Consider the following 20957-nt stretch of genomic DNA (forward strand, 5'->3'; position numbering starts at 1 on the left):
CTTTTCCAACTTCCACCATTCTGATTCATCACTTATTCTCAGACCAGTGCAGAGGGAGCTGAAGTCATGTTACCGATGTGTCAGTTGCCAGGGATCAAACTGATATACTATGATATACTTGGACAGCGCAGAGTCCACAACCAAAGCTGAAGCCTATCCATTCCGGTGTCATTATTTTCAACAGAATCAGGCATTGGTTGGACAGTGAAACATTCTAGTGTGAAGACAAACACAGAACCACCACCAAGAAAGCTTTTTTTCTATTTGTTTTAACTTTATTATTTCTTGCCATCTCCAGTCAGGTGACAAAGGCCTCGAGTGAACAAAATAAGTTTGCAACTCCACCCCCCCTCCCCGATCGAGCCCCTCACACACCTCACTGCAAAATGCCTTCCAGAACATTCTTACGCCGCCACACCAACGCCTCACTCTTTCCGACTATTATGGGATGCCCAGGGCGGGGCTAGGTTGCCATGGTGATAGGCAAGCGCACTGGGCCCTCCGGCTTTCTAAACAGACAGAGCGGCATTGACAAGAGAAATCACTGAAGTTTGGTTCCATATTTAGCATATTTTCTCTAATGTTCTTTCTTCATATCGAAGTGTTTTGAAATGCTGGAGTGGTACTGTTAAGACTGCTTGTTAAGTGCTAGCCACCAGCGTTCCCACGGTTGGGAGAAAAGCATCTGAGTTGTCTGATCAGCCAGAGCAGAGAGGCCATGCTGGGAAGCAGCAGTATGGCAGCCAGAGAGGGACAACCCTAACGTAGTTCAATGTCAGTAAAAGGGGCCCCAAGCCCCCCTCCTCCCACCATTCAAACAGCTCCCCCCTCCCTCTAAAAAGGCATCAGATGAGCTCAATTATAAGGAATATAAAAAAAATATCATACAAAAAGCTGGATCCCATCATTATTTTAAACATTCAGGAATGTATGTGGCAAGACAAACATCTCGAAGGCAAAAATAAACAGGAATGAGGAAGAAGTCAAAAAAAGAATCTATATTTCACCAATAAGTACTTTTCTTTATATAGTAGATTATGTAGAACTAAACAAAACCTCAGTGATCCGGCAGAATGCCAGCCAACACAGCGAGCGTGCCGCAGTAACGCTGGGACAGTCCGACAGCGTCGGAGAGAGAAACCAAAAAACGAGAGGGGGAAAAAACAAAGGAGTAATCACAACAGAATGATTGAGGTTGTCTGTGAAGGCCGTCGCTTTGGTGACAGAAGAACCAATAAGAATACTAGAGACTGGTTGTGGGTGGAGTTTGTTGCCTGGGCAGGTCAGTCCTGTCTTTCTATTTGCCACCGGTCATCTGCTTAATGGCCACAGCACACTCCTCCCCCATAGCAGACAGCACAGAGACCTGCAGACAGATATGATTGATTAAGGCTAAGACCACCACTAACCAAAACAAACTGGTCAAGCTTTACACACCACCCAAAACATGCACCCCGCCCCAGACTCACCAGGATATCCTCTGAAGCGGCAAACTTCTGCTCGATCTCCTTGCCCAGGTCTGAATCAGGCACACGCAGGTCCTCCCTCACGTCTCCATTGTCACCCATGAGGGACATGAACCCATCCGTGATGTTCAACAGCTGGAAACAAGCGCATGTTACATCTACAGTCGGACACACGAAGGCACATTCCAGGTAGTCTCCATTTTAGTCACCGTGCAGATCAGAACGCAATAAGCTAAATAAAAAGAAGCGATGGTGTGAGAGGTGAGCATGTTGGGAAGTGTGTGTTCATTTGTTTTGTTAGCCATCACATCAGGTGTGTGACCTGGTCACTGTGGTGGAACGGCCATCTCCAAGGAGATCTCTGTAGCAAGAACCATTCACACTCATGCCACGGGTATTGGGTGCAGTGCTGGGTGATCGTGCATTAACACAGGGGAACGCTCCAATGTCAGCCAGTGTGAGCAAACATACAATTTACAGTCACATTAAGTGGAACTGACAGCGTTAACTACTTTGCAGATATGAAAAAACAGAATCAAAATCTGTCAAATATTAAAATTCCCAGTTTATGCTGAAAACTTTATAAAGAGGTTTTAAAAATAGGTTATATTTCACGATGTACAATAAGGCATTGTTGGCAGAAGAGATGGATGCAGTTCAATACATGATTAATATAATTCACCAATACATTTCTTGGTAGTGCCAAAAAATATTGCTATCAGATTGTAAATCACAGCTGGCCTGGTAGATTGTTTGCTACCTCTATTCAGGATGCACTGTCAGTTTCCATGACTCAATATTTTGGACAGAAACAGATGAATGTAACTAAGGCTGGGAATGTCAATACAATAAAACTAGCAAGGGCCATGATCACAAGTCAATCATTACGTGGCTAGCATATCTATTTATGTAGCAAGCTAAAAACACAGAGCCTAACGTTAGCTAGCTGCTAGGAGGATGTCATTGGAGTGGATGAGTGACTGACTTTTCCCCCCTTGTATCATTTTTCAGTGGATATACACAGCTAGATATGAAGGTGTCATTTGGTTAGTGAGCAACAACTTGAACAACTTATCCAGTTAGCATATCTTTCTCATTGACAAATTCACTCAGGCTATCAGCTCCTATCTTAGTTTAGTTTTTCAGAGCGCAGAATAAATGATTAATTTACCAACGCGCAACACCGGCTGAATATGACCGGTGTTAGTAAAGGTAGGCAAAAAGTCAGTCAAGAACACTCTAGATAACATGCAAACAGCCTAGCTAACCAGCTCTGCTACGGCAAGTAAACTGGTCAGAGTGAGGTGTTCTCTCATGTGTCTGGAAGTAGCAAGCAAGCAAGCCAGACAACTTTAGCCAGTTAGCTTGGTTGCAGGCAAGCTGCAGAAGGAAGAATAAGCTACAATTCCCCATCGTTTATCAGTGCAGATTTTGACAGCCAACCAGCAGAAACAGTTTGACAGGGTTGATCTAATGTTCCTTCGCTAGATTTTAGCTCATCTTGCTCTGGCTAGCATTAGTTGTTGATCTTGTTGTTGGTGTGCATAAGAGGGAGAGCTTACCTTTTTATGGTTGTTTGATCAATAGGACTGTCAAGTTGCCAAATGTAAGAGGACTAAGGTGGTATTTACATAATTGCAGAAATCCATTCAGGTGTATTTTGTGGCTTTTGGTGAATGTGTTCTAATGATCTAAAGTTGTGCTGTTGCTGCTGCCTGTAAACACACAGTCCAGTTCAGGACAATGACGACGGGCCCAACTGCCTGTAAACACACAGTCCAGTTCAGGACAATGATGACGGGCCCAACTGCCTGTAAACACACAGTCCAGTTCAGGACAATGATGGGCCCAACTGCCTGTAAACACACAGTGTCCAGTCAGGACAATGATGACGGGCCCAACTGCCTGTAAACACACAGTCCAGTTCAGGACAATGATGACGGGCCAACTGACTGTAAACACACAGTCCGTTCCAGACAATGACGACGGGCCCAACTGACTAAACACACAGTCCAGTTCAAGACAATGATGACGGGCCCAACTGACTGTAAAACACACAGTCCAGTTCAAGACAATGACGACGGGCCCAACTGACTAAACACACAGTTCCAGTTCAAGACAATGATGACGGCCCAACTGACTGTAAACACACAGTCCAGTTCAAGACAATGACGACGGCCCAACTGACTGTAAACACACAGTCCAGTTCAAGACAATGACGACGGGCCCAACTGCCTGTAAACACACAGTCCAGGTCAAGACAATGACGACGGGCCCAACTGACATAAACACACAGTCCAGTTCAAGACAATGATGACGGGCCCAACTGACTGTAAACACACAGTCCAGTTCAAGACAATGACGACGGGCCCAACTGACTGTAAACACACAGTCCAGTTCAAGACAATGATGACGGGCCCTACTGCCTGTAAACACACAGTCCAGTTCAAAACAATGATGACAGGCCCAACTGCCTGTAAACACAGTCCAGTTCAAGACGATGATGACAGGCTTCTGTAGCAAATGGCTTGTTTGCATAAAGGTATACTGTAGCTCTGGTTGGCTATGGTGCACCGGTCTGCATAGACTCCAGTACTGGACGAGACAGGTGCATTTTAGGTTTTATTTGCTGCAGTGTCTTAATTGTTCAAATGCACAGCTGCTTTCCCATTCTACATTGCTATAGAATTTTCACAAATGCCTTAGTATACATAATAACCAAACATTCTAATTTATCAAGATGACCATATCTAAGTGTTAGCTTGTCATTCTTCCTGGGGGTTTATGTGAAAAGATTTGTAAAAATATTTATTTTAGCTAAAATGCTGTCAGTTCCACTTTGATATGTGTTTAAATTAAGTACAGAGAACGAGTGAGAAGCACTGAGGCACCCAATTGACCATGCCTTAAAGGCGCTGCATGGTCAATCCGGCGTCTGCATTGGCCGCGTAGCATTTACTGCGATACGGCCTCTGCAGAAGTCAGGGCATTCATATACCAACGTATTTGATCCTGCTTTGTGACATAGGTCTTCCCCCAGATAATGTAACCAACCGGTAAACAACTTCCCAATTCCTCAGCAACTACTTCAGAGCAGTACATCTCTGGACAAGGATGACAGCAGTTCTCACTAGTCCCTATACACACTGACCGGCTGAAAAACCATTGACCTGCCCAAATACAAAACTACACAGGCAGTCTTCTGGGAGTTTCTAGCCTTATTATCCCAGACTGTGGTTGGATTGACACCAGACTGACTGCAGTGTTAAGTGGATTTGCTAGTCTCTAGGAGAGTAGTGCCCTGATAGAATTAGTCAAGTCCTTATTGAATTAGTAGGCAAGAGGTTAACTGGTATTCTAATTATGTGAGAACATGTTGGATAAGAGAACCCTTGTGGCATAGGAAAATCTTCACTGGGCAGGAAGGGTGCTCACACTGACCTGGAACTCATTCCTCTTGATGTGGGGCACGTCCATGTTGTGGGTGGAGGGGCACATGTCCTCATACTTCTTGTTGGTGAAGATGTCAATGCCCACCATGTTAACCTAAAGAGAGGACGGAGAGTTTTACAACACCACTAATAGCATTGTCATAACATGTTAAGTCAAACCTAATTTGATGAGTCAAAAGTTATGATTGGAGAATTCAGACAAAGCACTAATGGGTAAATTACTACAGATGTGGACAACGCATGTACTATTACGGGTGCTGGCTACAGAACTCAACACTGTTTTATATCAAAATCTGGGTTGGACTTCGCTGTCCATGAGACGAGAATATGCTCTCGTGTTTGTCTATAAAGCACTTCTACATAAACTACCTCATTTATCATCACTCATCAATATTAGAATTAGAATTCCTAAAACCAGGTTTCAAGCATGGATTACACTTGAGGCCCATGTGATTTCAACAGAGTTGGGTATGGCTACTTTTCCTGTTACGCTCCTTGCCTATGGAATAGCCTGCAGACTAAACTTAAACTTGAGACTCTTGTCCCCCTTGCCCATCAAAAACATTTATTGGAGGATTTTTTATATTTGTATTGCTTGTAACTGTTTCGGGTAATGCAGGTTCTTGCGCTGTTAGGGGAATAACCTGTGTGTAAATGTAATAATCTGCTGCTGTATTTTTGTGTGTTATCTGTGATCTGTATCTGTTTGTCTTGTGTAGTTTCTTAATCATTGTACCTAAACTGTATGTGTAACATGTATACGCAGGGCCCAGCTGTAAAAGAGGCCGTGGTCTCAGTCTGTGTTCCTTGTTGAAATAAAGGTATAATTATAATAAATGTACACCCAATGTCAGATCACCCAAATTCCCCAATACTGCTGGACATTTCCACTATGGGCATCCCTAGAGTGTGGTATTTGCATGCATGTCCAGTCAATCCCTACCTTGGCGTGTCCGTGCTTTCCTGTCTTGGAGGTGGACATTTCCACGATCTTGCAAGGGCGTCCCTTCAACACCACATAGCCGTTCTTTCGCAGGGCAGAGCACTGCATAGGAATGGTGGCGGAGGCGCCAGACTCTCCGATGGTGAAGTCAAGATCAGTGTCTGCCATGGTGCGATGGATTAGGGGCACTGCAGGGGAAGATGCATAGGTTAGAACAGGCAATTACAGCTACAGCAGTGCCAGTTGAATTCAATGATGCATGTAAAGTCCAGAAACGCCGATTAAATAAGGAAAAACATCCCCGATTGAGCTACCGCACTGGCAATACATCCACTGGTCTGTACTGGAGAAATTTAACTTTTGACTATACAGCCCCAAAACTCAGTCCACTCTTGACATTCTGAAAGACATCACAACACTTAAAATACTAGAGAAATTACTCACGCATAGCTCAGCTCAAGAACAGCAAGTTCTAAAGGGCCAATGAGTGTTAACACGCACATTAATTATTCCATATTAAACTGATTATGGCAGTAGGCCGTATATGGCAATTATGTAAACGCCTTACTCTGCGCATCTAAATTGGAGCACGGTCAGAATCGAAGCATACGCCGTTTAAAAAGACCTGGTTTTGTGAGCAATAGTCTGAAATATTAAGACATGTTAACAGTTTAAATCAGAGTTCCAGCAGTGTAGTTGATCTGCGTATGTGCCACCACTGATCAGACAGCATCATTACATTTTGGTACACAAGAAGTATACCGAACAAAAATAAAATGCAACAAATTACAAAGATTTTAGTGAGTTACAGTTCATGAGTATTTTTATTTTATATAAATGGGCCTCAGGATCTCATCACGGTATTTCTGTACATTCAAATTGCCATCAATAAAATGCAATCATGTTTGTTGTCCGTAGCTTAAGCCTGCCCAAACCATAACTCCACGACATCATAAAACGTGGCCTGCAGTTGTGAGGCCGGATGGATATACTGCCAAATTCTCTAAAACAATGTTGGGAGGCAGCTTATGGTAGAGAAATTAACATTAAATTATCTGGCAACAGCTCTGGTGTACATTCCTGCAGTCAGCATGCCAATTGCTGCACTCCCCCAACTTGACACATTTGTGGCATTGTTGTGACAAGCCTGCACATTTTAGAGTGACATTGTCTCCAGCACAAGGTCCACCTTTGTAATGATCATGCCGTTTAATCAGCTTCTTGATATGCCACATGCCAGGTGGATGGATTATCTTGACAAGAGGAGAAATGCTCACTAATGGGGATGTAAACAAATTTGTGCCAAACATTTGAGAAATCTTTTTGTATGCCAGGAAAATTTCTGGGATCTTTCATTTCAGCTCATGAAACAATTTACATGTTACGTTCATTATTTTGTTTAGTGTACATTTATTTCCAATTGAGTGCTGCGTTTGCCTTCGGAGTATTGTGTTGCAGAGGCAGTGTGTTCTGGGTGGTGCGCACATTGGATTCATCCAAAACGTATGTCATCAAATAATATGCGTAGGCTAAACCGAAACAGTAGCAAAAGGTGAAAGCTTAACTTTTGTTGCACACATTCACAAAAAACATTGGGTTACATAATGAAAAAAGTTCTGACAATTTATTACACAGCATTGATGCAATGACACTTTCGGTCTGCTTAAAGTGTTATGCACAAGTGAGTTATGAAAAATTGGAAGCATCCGTCTTAGAGATAGTTCACATACAACCTGTATATGTACGAACTCAGAATCAAATAGGTTTCCCGTTAACATGGCTGCTGTGGTAGAACGTTTATTTTGAGTGCCGATTTTCTGCATTTATCAAAGTTGATTGATTTCAGACATGTCCATGTAAATAGCCAGGATTAGTAGTTTTTGCAAAGCATGTTAAAATCAAAACTGTATATTAGAGTGAATGTAACAATAGTCAGTGGAAATTACTGAGCATTTGGCTCCTGACCCTTTCAAATCGCATCCTCCTAAGTATCATCGACTTCATGATTAAACAAAACCCATCCACCCATGGCTAGTGGGGACTACGTCATAGCCAACATCATGTGGAGCTGGGGTGTCAAACTCATCACATGGAGGGCCTAGTGTCTGCTGGCTTTTCCCTTTCAATTAAGACAACCAGTTGGAGTTCCTTAATAATCAGTGACCTTATTTCATCAATCAAGCACGAGGTGCGAAAACCTGCAAACAATCGACCCTCCGTGGATTGAGTTTGACACACGTGATATGGAGGATGAAAACCTGGGAATGGACGTCCCAGCACCAGAGGAGAGCTTGCAGACAATATTATGGGTGACTCTTAACATAATTATTTCACAAATCAGACGAAAAGAGTCGACCAGGGCACGACCTCGTCTGGTTAAACATCCCCACGCCCTGTCCACGTGTCCCAGTTTGGCCTGCGCCTAAACTCGGGAGGCAGAACCGGAGTTCGCCGCGCAATAAACCTGCCGCATCACAGTGCTCTGGTAAATAACGGAGAGGCCTGGCCCGGAACGCTCGTAACCGACCGGACAACATTTATTGTCCCTGTTGGCTAGACAACTTCCTCTGCGCTAACGTCAGCTAGCTAATGATAAACAAGTACCAGCGATACCGTTCAGCCAACTTCTGACAAGTTTGGCTAGGTTAGTAAAGAGGCTAACAAGGTATTCGGCCAGGCCCGGTAACACGCTAGGTAACCAGTTATTAACCATGCCTGTTGATGAACAAGTTGGGCGATTACACTAACACCGATTATAAAGACATACATGCCAAATTTGAGTGTTATACTAATAAGCGACTCGTTGGTTTATAAATAGAAGCGATAACTCATCCAACTGGCCAGATGGCTAGCTAGATTGAAAGTGTTTAGCGTGCTGCTTTTAGCTAGCATGACTATTCCATGCTGTTGCCGGAAAGCTCATTTTGTCAACGTACAGGTAATTAAAAGTAGTTGGCATTTAATCCATGCCAATGTAGATAACGTTCCCATATTTGTACAACGAACTTTCATTAAATGTAGCCAGCCAGCTACGACATGGCTAGCAAGCTTTAGTGATCACGAACACATTGTTACCTAGCCTGTTAGCTAGCGATTACCAAAACAATGTTTTGTCTAAACAAAAAATTGTTATTTTCAGAAAGTTACAATTTCAGTCATTACACAACTATATGCATGTTAAGTATCATGTCAAAGTACATTACAACATGGTTAGCTTTCCTAGCGGAGTTGTCAACATTTGGCTAGCTGGCTAGGCTAGTATGTCTAGCAAGACATGACTAACAACTTCCAACAAGCGCGCGGAAGGCCTCATGCCTCTTTTTCATTAGAGCCGTGGATACAGAAACGTGAAACATGGGACCCACACCCTATCGCTGAGAGCACCTACACTCAGCAAACAAACTTAATTTCGACCTTTTCACTTCTCTTTCGACTACCAAAACCTAAAACGAATATGACCAGTCAAAAATAAACTGACAAACTACTAAAAGTTGTATGTTTTGCCCCGTGAACAGAAGCACGCGCCATGCAACGCTTACCTTCCAGGAAAAAGAGGAACGGGACTGCGCAAGCGCGACCAATTTTACTGCGGCATCCGTAGGGTCGTCACAAGTTACCACAGCCACAAGTCTTAAACCCCGCCTATTTATACAATTTCTCGTAATGTGATTTTACACCTAACACTAACCTTCCAATTGGCTCATGCATCCCCCTTACTCTCCCCTAGGTCATTACTGTAATTGAGAATGTTCTCAGTTAAGTTCTGGTAAAATAAGGGTTAAATAAGTCAAATAACCACACTGCTAACGTTATGCCTAACCTCAAGACCGAAAAGCAAATGTTAGTTTTTTCATGAATTTTTACGAGTCAGTTTTGACTGTGACTACTATCAAGTGGAAACCCATGCCTATAGGGAGGGCCATTTATATGGTTTCCATTCAAGTGGTAGTCCAAAAATGTCTCTAGTAGTCCCTAGCCCAATAATGGACTAAAGAAGCTTAACTTTGTTCCTTATAGTCCAAGGACCTTACATGTTCTGTTTAGAGACGAATTGGCTCCTACGGCCAAACACTCCATCTAAACGTGAATCGATTCTCAATTGCGGTACAATTAAAAAAACWAAGCCCTCTACTTTCATATCACATCAAAATAATTTCACAAATGAAAAATATACACTTACTGTACACTGTTTTAACGCAGTTGCAGCCAACAGTATTTGTTTTCAGTGACGACCCGCTTGCGGCGTCCTTCCATTCACACACAGGTGTTTGGAGACCAAGATGGATAATTAGCACGCCTTTAGTCCATGAGCCAGGGGGGTTCGGTCGTGCTCACTTGGGCCGACGATGTCTCATAGTGATTTTTTATAAACATAGATGTCCCTAGAGTTGGAAAATGTCTGATAGCAGTGCAGCAATTGTACGTTTCTGTATGTTATCACTATTAATTTCATTTCTCCCATAGGTATTTTAGCCTATGACAAACAATGTCAGTATATAACACGTTATTGCTCACTTAAATCCGTTAGTCATATATAATTGGAAAGCTTAGATTCACAGCTATCCACCAGACACATTTTTGGAATTTTCAGTTCAAAAGGACTTTGACCTCTAGGATACATATCAAAATGACCTGTATAAACGGCTACAAAAAAAATAAAACCTGATACATTTTAAACTTTGTTTGATAAGTGGTTCTGAAAGTCATGAAATTACCTTTCAAATGATATATAATATAACCAACTTTGATGGCGTCGGCTACAAGTATTATTTACAAAATCACCTTTATTTTGCCATTGACATTAGAATGTTGGAAGCTTAGCCATAGAATTCCATGTAGGGGGGCAGCTATGTTTTAGGATTGTAAATGTAGCGACAGAGGCAGCAAATTGCGCACACACACAGCTGGAACTGGGGGTGTAAAAAGATGAGTAGATACAGGGCCATCACAGAATTCACGCATTAACCCCCAATGAAGCCTTTTACCAATTTGGCTATAAATCTGTATTTCTTTGTGATTGGTTGAGTTCGTCTTGCATAGCCCAGTGCCCCTGGTGGGCTGAGTTTGTTAATTTAAGGCCATTCCTTAAATGAACAAGTGAGATCTCCAATGGAGTCAAACGTGGTTTCTATGTTTGATACCGTTCCTTTTATGCCATTCCAGCCATTACAATGAGCCCATCCTCCTATAACTCCTCCCACCAGCCTCCACTGGTGTACAGTAAATGTATATTTTAGAATTTGTGAAAGTAGAGTATTTTATGTTTCTAGGACTGTACCGCAATTGAGAATCAATTCACATTTAGATGGAGTATTTGGCTGTTTTGGCTGCCAGAGCCAATTCACCTCTAAACAGAACATGTAAGGTCCTTGGACTACTACAAGTAACGTTAGGATGTTAGCCCAATATTGAACTAAAGGAGCCTATGTTTGCCGAAGATAGCACACTGGATGAAAGGGAATATAGGCTCACAACCCAATAATTTAATTAAGAGAAATTAGTCATTCACACAGCACATCTTTAATGCATGTTGTCATTTGGAAACATGAAGTGTGTGTGTCAGTAGGTTACATTGAAAAGTCAAACAAAAAGCATCCAGAACCACATTAATCACCATCAGTAATCACATGTATCCATGTTCATCAGCCATACACACTACCTCCCTCTGTGCCTCGGTGTCAGAACATTAAGTCAGTAGTTAGTTCTCTTTATTGCTAAACTGTAAGGACGCTAGGATCCAGTGTACAGATACCATCCTAACATTGTGTTCCCTTATCAATGTTCTCACTAATTGAAAAACAAATATTTGTGATGTGAGCTGAGGCCAAAAAAAGTCTAAAGAAGCTATGAGAAGGCCTACTGCAGTCAGTCCTGATCTGCTCTCCCCACACTTTTACATGCAGACAACCAGAACAGAACACTGGAGAACTGCTCTCAGACCAGTGGTTGAAGTGGGCTGGTGCTGACCGGTACTGGTACAGAGATCAGGCTCTTCTCATTTGCTACAGCTTGAGTACCGGCACCTCTGATAGAATAATGTGTGTGTTAGGGAGCTCAAGATGGGAGACAAAGTTGGCAGGGAGGGAATTACTTGGCCAACAGTGTGTGATGGTGCTGCTGTGCATTTTAGATTTCAGAAGACATCCAGACAGTAAAGTAAAGCAGTAGAGGACGTCTCTGTAATCATGTCTGTACAAGGAAGGACAGTTACGTTTCAACATCACATAGTGGAGTGGAGTACCAGTCTGGGGGCGGGGTTATTGTCCCAGTGATTCAGATGAGATGAAGGCACACACTCAGTCACTCAACGAACAGACGGTCTTAACAGTGGCAGAGTTTAATCCTGTACTGTTAGCAGGGAAGACAAGTCTCATATGCACACACATACTCTGATACTTACAAAAATTTTAAATACAAATTATACCACGATAAAAACATTTTAGAAATCCCTTAAACCATCTTCTCTATTCTGTAGAAAGCCTTATAGTATGAACATGATGGCTGTCTTTTTCTAAATGATCAGCCAGATATAATGAAATGCTTAATCATATTTCTCCTACGGTTTCTTGGAATCAACCCCCTTCTCTCTAACCAATACTCCTGACAGGACTAGATAGGAAAAAGCAAGAGGTCTGCCGACCCAGGTTCATACACCGGTCGGTCACACATATTTATCCAGTCCTTTCAGATCTATGACGACTGAAGAGGTAAGCGATTAGTGGATGGAGTAGGCTCATGCCTATTACCCTGTGTTACATACAACGCCACATCAGTAGTCAATCATCATCATTGGTTCAGTACACACAGACACCCTCCTCCACTTTCACCAACTACCTTGGCAGATCTTATGTTACAGAGTCAGACACTGTATCCTAGAAGACTACATGTGATTCAACTTAATGGTGGAGATTCATAGTGTGGTCATTCTACCTGGCCGTCTAAAGCTAGTTTGAGTACATTTAAACGACCTGTGTAAGGTCCTGACTGACGCTAACATGGTGGGTCTCATTTTGGAAAATGAATCGTCCCAACCACGCATCTCTCCAGTTAGAACTGTGTATTGCCTTAGTTTAGAAGTCAGGATTGATGATGACAAGTAGTATAGGTGTCACTATGCACATGTACAGAAGCAGGTGAACCAACAGAGACAGATGTGTCACTACGCACCATGTACAGAACCAGGTGAACCAAAGGAGACAGGGGAAGAGCTGGAGAAAAGAGGTGGCATGTAGGAAGAAGTTTGACCATTAACCAACCCATACGTCTGTCCAATGCAGCCATTTTTATCTACATATCAAATCATTTCTGGGTAACAATTAAGTACCTTACTGTGATTGTTTTCTATTAAAATGGTAAAAAAAGAAACATTTCTTAAGCAATAATTTTGCTAGTACTGTCTGGGAGTGGTTTGAGTGGTAAAGGGGGAAACAAAATTAGCTGCTATTGGCAGAAAGGATTGGAACTCTTTCTTATTGGTCTAACTAATTTACAAAAATAGTGATGTCACCATGGAAGGCCAAAACTCCCACCAAAACAGGCTGAAATTCAGGAGGAAGATCAACTAAACAAACTCAGACTGCTTTCGGTCTCTCATCATCCACTGTCTTCCTTTTGTCTGTCCTCTGTTGTTCTGTCTCAGTGGAAGAGTGTCCGATAGGAAAGCAGGTCTGTTTCAGATCATAGAATGTGGCATTTACAAATGTGTAACGATAGAAATACGGCAAATAGATTGACTGTCAAATAGAACATTCGCAGAGAAAGTGGGTAGCACAAGTGAACTAGAACAAGAATGGCATCTATGCCAAGAGTGACCATTGGTGACAATATTGATATTTTTTAAAACTGCTCCAGCAGTCAGGAATCTACACTCACCCCCACCATATATACACAAAGGTCAGGGGTCATGACAATACCCTTGGTCGCTGACCCCTGACCTCATTAGGGAGACTACACTAGCACATCCTGTCACTACCTCCCAAAAACAAAAACACCTGGGATAAACACTACGGCTACGTCCAAAATGCCTACTCTGACCAAAAGTATTGCACTATGTAGGAAATAGAGGGCCATCTCGGACGGAGCCCGAGAGAAACTAAGACAACAGAGAGAAAGAGTGTTGTCTGAGCGTGATCTGGAGAGTTGCTGTTTCTCTCTGGTTCCTCTTGTGGTTGTAGGTTGCTACTGCAGATGTCTGCCTGGATGGGAGACTGTTTCTCTCCTCCCGTCTCTGCTGAGCCGCCAGCCGCTCTGTGTTCACTCGTCTGTCTCAGTTCTCTCTCTTAATTCCTCCACCCTGACCTCTGGTTAGGTATGTACAGTATGGAGGGAAGAAGTAAGGAGGGTTTGCCAGGGTTACCAGTTCATCATAGAGCTCCGGTTCAGGGTCATGAAGAAGACTTGGCTGCTGCCGCCGGAACGCACAGAGGCGAAAAACACCTGCAGACAAGCACACAGCATAACGAGGGTTAGCATGTGTGTTGGCTTATATTTTTAGGATTTCTTGCAGCTTGTGTGTGTGTGCTCTTAGCTTGTATACATGTGTTTGTGCTTACACACACCTTGTCGTTCCTCTCCGACAGGAACTTCAGTCGCTGAGCTCGCTTGTGCATGAAAACTCCGTCGAGGTGTCCCGTCTCCACGGAGCGGATCTCAATGGCCTTCTCTCCCCAGCCCATGATCTGGTTGGAGTGGATGTAGGCTGGGGGAAGAACAGGGACACACAGACAGGGGATTGGACAGGAGAGCACTCACTCAAACCAGTCACCCAATCATAGATCACACCCCTAGGCCACGCCTCTGGGAGGAAATCATTGCAGCAGTTTCTGTTTCTAAATCTGAACGGCAGATAAAAACTCAAACACCTGAGCTATCCAGCCTGAGAGGGGGTGGGGAGGGGGCAGTTTCATATGGACCCAGGGGGCAACGCTAGTAGGAGAGATCCCCAGAGTTATGGGGGGGATAGTCAAAGTGAACCGCAGAGAGCTACTAGGAGAAACGGCCATCTGAGAGTCTACTGACTGTGATGACTCTTGTATGGTGGTTCTACAGGATGGTAACCCTGCCCCTGGGTGGTAATACTGTAGCAGGGATTGTGCATGATGACTATGAGGATGGTTACAGCAGTAGCAGCATAAGGATAGTTGGGTGATTTTACCTCCCAGTTCTGTCATCCAGCTCCTGTGTACTCAGGAAGTGGGCTGGCCAACGGACTGGAGTGAGTGTGTGTGTGTCGGTGTGGGCCTGTCTCTGTGTATGTGTGTGTGTTAGTATGTACTGGTTTGTATTGGTCATGGTGGCTTGGGGCTGTATATGTTTATATAGTATTTGTGTGTTGGTGCCGGGGTTGAGAGGCCTTTTAAAGGAAGGCGATATCAACTCAGGGGTAGAAGCTCCTAGGACTGAGTACAGTCTCAAAACACAACACAAACCCACAGTGTTTCAGACAGAGACAGAATGAGCCAAATGAAAACAGTCAGACAGACAAGACAAACTGAAGCTTGGTTTTAGAGTGGAGAGACAAAAGAGAAGCAGAGAAGGGCAGAGCTGATCTAAAGACACAGGGATCTATCAAGATCCATTTGAGATCTACTGGGATTAAAGCAATAGGATACTGGTTTCCCCATCACTAACTAAACCTAGCCCTGAGCTTTGTAATTACGGTAGATGTGATGGGCGTCGTTAATAGACCTGGGCCAAATACTTGAGGGCGCTTGATTTAGCTTGGACCGTACACTTTTGGTACTATTCCATGGCACAGAGGTAACTTAATCAAGCCCAGCTCAAGTACTTGAAAGTATTTGATGTATGTACATAAAGACAAACAGAAAGTGTCACCATCCTAAAGAGAGAGGTATATACAGTGGCAAGAAAAAGTATGTGAACCCTTTGAAAACACCTGGATTTCTGCATAAATTGGTCTTAACATTTGATCTGATCATCTAGGTCACAACAATAGACAAACACAGTCTGCTTAAACTAATAACACACAAACAATTATACGTTTTCATGCCTTTATTGAACACACCATGTAAACATTCACAGTGCAGGGTGGAAAAAGTATGTGAACCCTTGAATTTAATAACTGGTTGACCCTCCTTTGGCAGCAATAACCTCAACCAAACATTTTCTGTAGTTGTGGATCAGACCTGCACAACGATCAGGAGGAATTTTGGACCATTCATCTTTACAAAACTGTTTCAGTTCAGCAATATTCTTGGGATGTCTGGTGTGAACTGCTCTTTTGAGGTCATGCCACAGCATCTCAATCGGGTTGAGGTCAGGACTCTGACTGGGCCACTCCAGAAAGCGTATTTTCTTCTGTTGAAGCCATTCTGTTGTTGATTTACTTCTATATTTTGGGTCGTTGTCCTGTTGCATCACCCAACTTCTGTTGAGCTTCAATTGGCGGACAGATAGCCTAACATTCTCCTGCAAAATGTCTTGATAAACTTGGGAATTCATTTTTCCGTCGATGATAGCAAGCTGTCCAGGCCCTGTGGCAGCTCCAAACCATGATGCTTCCATCACCATACTTTACAGTTGGGATGAGGTTTTGATGTTGGTGTGCTGTGGATTTTTTTCTCCCCACATAGTGTTGTGTGTTCCTTCCAAACAACTCAACTGTAGTGTTATCTGTCCACAGAATATTTTGCCAACATCCAGGTGCACTTTTGCAAACTTCAGATGTGCAGAAATGTTTTTTGTTGGACAGCAATTGCTTCTTCCGTGGTGTCTTCCCATGAACACCATTCTTGTTTAGTGTTTTACGAATCATAGACTCGTCAACAGAGATGTTAGCATGTTCCAGAGATTTCTGTAAGTCTTTAGCTGACACACTAGGATTCTTCTTAACCTCATTGAGAGTTCTGCGCTGTGCTCTTGCAGTCATCTTTGCAGGACTGGCACTCCTAGGGAGAGTAGCAACAGTGGTGAACGTTCTCCATTTATAGACAATTTGGACTGATAAACATCAAGGCATTTAGAGATACTTTTGTAACCCTTTCCAGCTTTATGCAAGTCAACAATTCTTAATCTTAGGTCTTCTGAGATCTCTTTTGTTCGAGGCATGGTTCACATCAGGCAATGCTTCTTGTGAATAGCAAACTCAAATTGTGTGTTTTTTATAGAGCAAGGCAGCTCCTAACCAATATCATCTCATTGATTGAACTGCAGGTTAGCTGATTCCTGACTCCAATTAGCTTTTGGAGAAGCCATACTTTTTCCAACCTACACTGTGAATGTTTAAATGTTGTAATCAATATAGACAGGACAAATACAATAATTTGTGTATTATTAGTTTAAGCACACTGTTTGTCTATTGTTGTGACTTAGATCAGATCTAATTTTATGACCAATGTATGCAGAAATCCAGGTAATTCCAAGGGTTCACATACTTTTTCTTGCCACTGTATATCCTAGACCTATAGAGACATGTAGACATACTTTTGGTCATTTACTGTATGTGGACACCTTCTCATTGAACATCTCATTCCAAAATCATGGGCATTAATATGGAGTTGGTCCCCCCTTTGCTGCTATAACAGCCTCCACTCTTCTGGGAAGACTTTCCACTAGATGTTGGAACATTGCTTCCATTCAGCTACAAGAGCATCAGTGAGGTCGGCACTGATGTTGGGCGATTAGGCCTGGCTCGCAGTCGGCGTTCCAATTCATCCCAAAGGTGTTCGATGGCGTTGAGGTCAGGGCTCTGTGCACGCCAGACAAGTTTTTCTACACCGATCTCAACAAATCATTTCTATATGGACCTCGCTTTGTGCACGGGGCATTGTCATGCTGAAACAGGAAAGGGCCTTCCCCAAACTGTTGCCACAAAGTTGGAAGCACAGAATTGTCTAGAATGTCATTGTATGCTGTAGTGTTAAGATTTCCCTTCACTGCCTAGCCAGAACCATGAAAAACAGCCCCAGACCATTATTCTTCCTCCACCAAACTTTAAAGTTGGCACTATGCATTGGGGCAGGTAGCGTCTCCTGGCATCCGCCAAACCCAGATTTGTCTGTCGGACTGCAAGGTAGTGAAGCGTGATTTATCACTCCTGAAAACATGTTTCCACTGCTCCAGAGTCAAATGGCGGCGAGCTTTACACCACTCCAGCCGACGCTTGGCATTGCGCATGGTGATCTTAGGCTTGTGTGTGGATGCTCGGCCATGGAAACCCATTTCATGAAGCTCTCGACTAACAGTTCTTGTGCTGACGTTGCTTCCAGGAGCTGTTTGGAACTCGGTAGTGAGTGCTGCAACCGAGGACAGACAATTTTTATTTCAGCACTCGCCAGTCACGTTTGGGGCTGAGCCATTGTTGCGCATAGACGTTTCCACTTCACAATAACAGCAGTTACAGATGACCGGGGCACCTCTAGCAGGGCAGACATTTGATGAACTGACTTCTTGGAAAGGTGGCATCCAATGTCTGTGCTACGATGAAAGTCACTGAGCTCTTCAGTAAGGCCATTCTACTGCCAAGGTTTGTCTATGGAGATTGCATGGCTGTGTGCTCGACTTTATACACCTGTCAGCAACCGGGTGTGGCTGAAATAGCCGAATCCATTAATTTGAAGGTGTGTCCACACACTTTTGTATATATAGTGTCTCTTAGACCTACAGAGACGGGTAGCTATATCCTAGACCTACAGAGAGGTAGATAGATACAGTACCAGCCAAAAGTTTGGATACACCTACTCATTCAAGGGTTTTTCTTTATTTTTTACTATTTTCTACATTGTAGAATAATAGTGAAGGCATCAACACTATAAAATAACCCATATGGTATCATATGTCAGCTTTAAAAATAAAGTAAAAATATGTTTGATGTCCTCTGTGCCCATATGAAAAACCCCTATGATGTAACTGGAATGATGAGATAGAAGTTCTTCTTTTATGTTTTTGTTTTATTATTTCACTGCCGTACTGTGTTCGATCTTGTATAGCCATCTTGTCTCAAGAGGACCACAATGGAAATAAGTCCCAGACTTTATTGTGTGTTATCCTCGATTATTTTATTCATGTGCATGTATGGCTTTTAAGTTTTATGTGTGCTTGTTTTTTTTTAAATCGTCGAATTAATAAACTAAACTAAATGTAGTAACCAAAAAAGTGTTAAACAAATCAAAATATATTTTATGAGATTCTTCAAAGTAGCCACCCTTTACCTTGATGACAGCTTTGCACACGCTTGGCATTCTCTCAACCAGCTTCATGATGTAGTCATCTGGAATGCATTTCAATTAACAGGTGTGCCTTGTTAAAAGTTAATTTGTGGAATTTCTTTCCTGCGTTTGAGCCAATCAGTTGTGTTGTGACAAGGTAGGGTTGGTATACAGAAGATAGCCCTATTTGGTAAAAGACCAAGTCTGAATTATGGCAAGACCATCTCAAATAAACAAAGAGAAACGACAGTCCATCATTACTTTAAGACATGAAGGTCAGTCAATCTGGAAAATGTAAAGAACTTTGAAAGTTTCTTCAAGTGCAGTCGCAAAAACCACCAAGCGCTATGATGAAACTGGCTCTCATGAGGACCACCACAGGAAAGGAAGATCCAGAGTTACCTCTGCTGCAGAGGATAAGTTCATTAGAGTTAACTGCACCTCAGATTGCAGCCCAAATAAATGATTCACAGAGTTCAAGTAACAGACATCTCAGCATCAACTGTTCAGAGGAGACTGCGTGAATCAGGCCTTCATGGTCGAATTGCTGCAAAGAAATCACTACTAAAGGACACCAATAAAAAGAGACTTGCTTGGGCCAAGAAACACGAGCAATGGACATTAGACCGGTGGAAATCTGTCCTTTGCTCTGATGAGTCCAAATTTTAGATTTTTGGTTCCAACCGCCGTGTCTTTATGAGACGCAGAGTAGGTGAATGGATGATCTCTGCATGTTTGGTTCCCACTGTGAAGCATGGAGGTGGTGGTGTGATATTGCTTTGCTGGTGGCACTGTCAGTGATTTATTTAAGGCAAACTTAACCAGCATGGCTACCACAGTATTCTGCAGCGATACGCCATCCCATCTGGTTTGCGCTTAGTGGGACTATCATTTGTTTTTCAGCAGGACAATGACCCAAACACACCTCCAGGCTGTGTAAGGGCTATTTGACCAAGAAGGAGAGTGATGGTGCCGCATCAGATGACCCGGCCTCCCCAATCACCTGACCTCAACCCAATTGAGATGGTTTGGAATGAGTTGGACCGCAGAGTGAAGGAAAAGCAGCCAAAAAGTGCTCAGCATATGTGGGAACTCCTTCAAGACTGTTGGAAAAACATTCCTCATGAAGCTGGTTAGACAATGCTAAGAGTGTCCAAAGCTGTCATCAAGGCAAAGGGTGGCTATTTGAAGAATCTCAAATATAAAATACATTTTGATTTGTTTAACACTTTTTGGGTTACTACATGATTCCATATGTGTTATTTCATAGTTGTGAGTCTTCACTATTATTCTACAATGTAGAAAGTAGTAAAAATAAAGAAAAACCCTTGAATGAGTTGGTGTCCAAACTCTTGACTGGTACTGTACATCCTAGCTCTAGCGAGAGAGGTAGACAGTGCATTCGTAAAGTATTCAGACCCCTTGACTTTTTCCACTTAGTTATGTTACAGTCTTATTCTAAAAATGATTAAATTGTTTTTTTTCCCTCCCTCAATCTACACACAATACCCCATAATGACAAAGCAAAAACAGGTTATTCGATTTTTTTGCAAATGTATTAAAAATAAAAAAAAACGATTACATTTACAAAAGTATTCAGACCTTTTTACTCAGTAATTTATATTTTGGGAATTTCTCCCATTCTTCTCTGCAGATCCTCTCAAGCTCTGTCAGGTTGGATGGGGAGCGTCGCTGCACAGCTATTTTCAGGTCTCTCCAGAGATGTTTGATCGGGTTCAAGTCCTGGTTCTGGTTGGGCCACTCAAGGAAATTCAGAGATTTGTCCTGAAGCCACTCCTGCATTGTCTTGGCTGTGGGCTTAGGGTTGTTGTCCTGTTGGAAGGTGAACCTTGGCCCCAGTTTGAGGTCCTGGGTGCTCTGGAGCAGGTTTTTGCTCTGTTCATCTTTCCCTCGATCCTGACTAGTCTCC

The 20957-nt window shown here is 42.8% G+C and overlaps 2 protein-coding genes across 3 annotated transcripts in view; both read right to left on the minus strand.

Annotated features, from left to right (window-relative positions):
• Positions 1 to 983: 983 nt before the first annotated feature.
• On the minus strand, positions 984 to 10061 carry eif5a (eukaryotic translation initiation factor 5A). 2 transcript variants are annotated; one of them, XM_070435580.1, is made up of 5 exons: positions 10042 to 10061; positions 5862 to 6049; positions 4908 to 5012; positions 1470 to 1601; positions 984 to 1366 (listed from the first exon to the last, which is right to left on the minus strand). In XM_070435580.1, coding segments are annotated over exons 1-5 (495 nt in total). In that variant the 5' UTR covers positions 10043 to 10061; the 3' UTR covers positions 984 to 1297. The 2 variants fall into 2 exon arrangements, with proteins under 2 accessions (XP_070291681.1, XP_023829228.1); XM_023973460.2 differs by lacking the exon at positions 10042 to 10061 and adding an exon at positions 9401 to 9486.
• A 1301-nt stretch (positions 10062 to 11362) lies between these two features.
• The window catches only part of tnikb (TRAF2 and NCK interacting kinase b), a 38040-nt gene continuing 28445 nt past the window's right edge, over positions 11363 to 20957 (minus strand). The window contains 2 exon segments of the mRNA XM_070435653.1: positions 11363 to 14297; positions 14420 to 14559. Of these exon segments, the coding sequence (XP_070291754.1) occupies positions 14214 to 14297; positions 14420 to 14559 (224 nt within the window). The 3' untranslated portion in view covers positions 11363 to 14213.

The sequence above is a fragment of the Salvelinus sp. IW2-2015 genome, linkage group LG27 (assembly GCF_002910315.2).
Source record: "Salvelinus sp. IW2-2015 linkage group LG27, ASM291031v2, whole genome shotgun sequence".
Classification (NCBI taxonomy): Eukaryota; Metazoa; Chordata; class Actinopteri; order Salmoniformes; family Salmonidae; genus Salvelinus; species Salvelinus sp. IW2-2015.

Coding starts and splice junctions, on each gene's coding strand:
- eif5a (XM_070435580.1), bottom strand. Junction 5,013..5,861: donor GAAAGCACGGACACGCCAAG/GTAGGGATTGAC, acceptor TCCTCTCTTTAG/GTTAACATGGTGGGCATTGA. Junction 1,602..4,907: donor TCAAGAGGAATGAGTTCCAG/GTCAGTGTGAGC, acceptor GCTTGTTTCCAG/CTGTTGAACATCACGGATGG.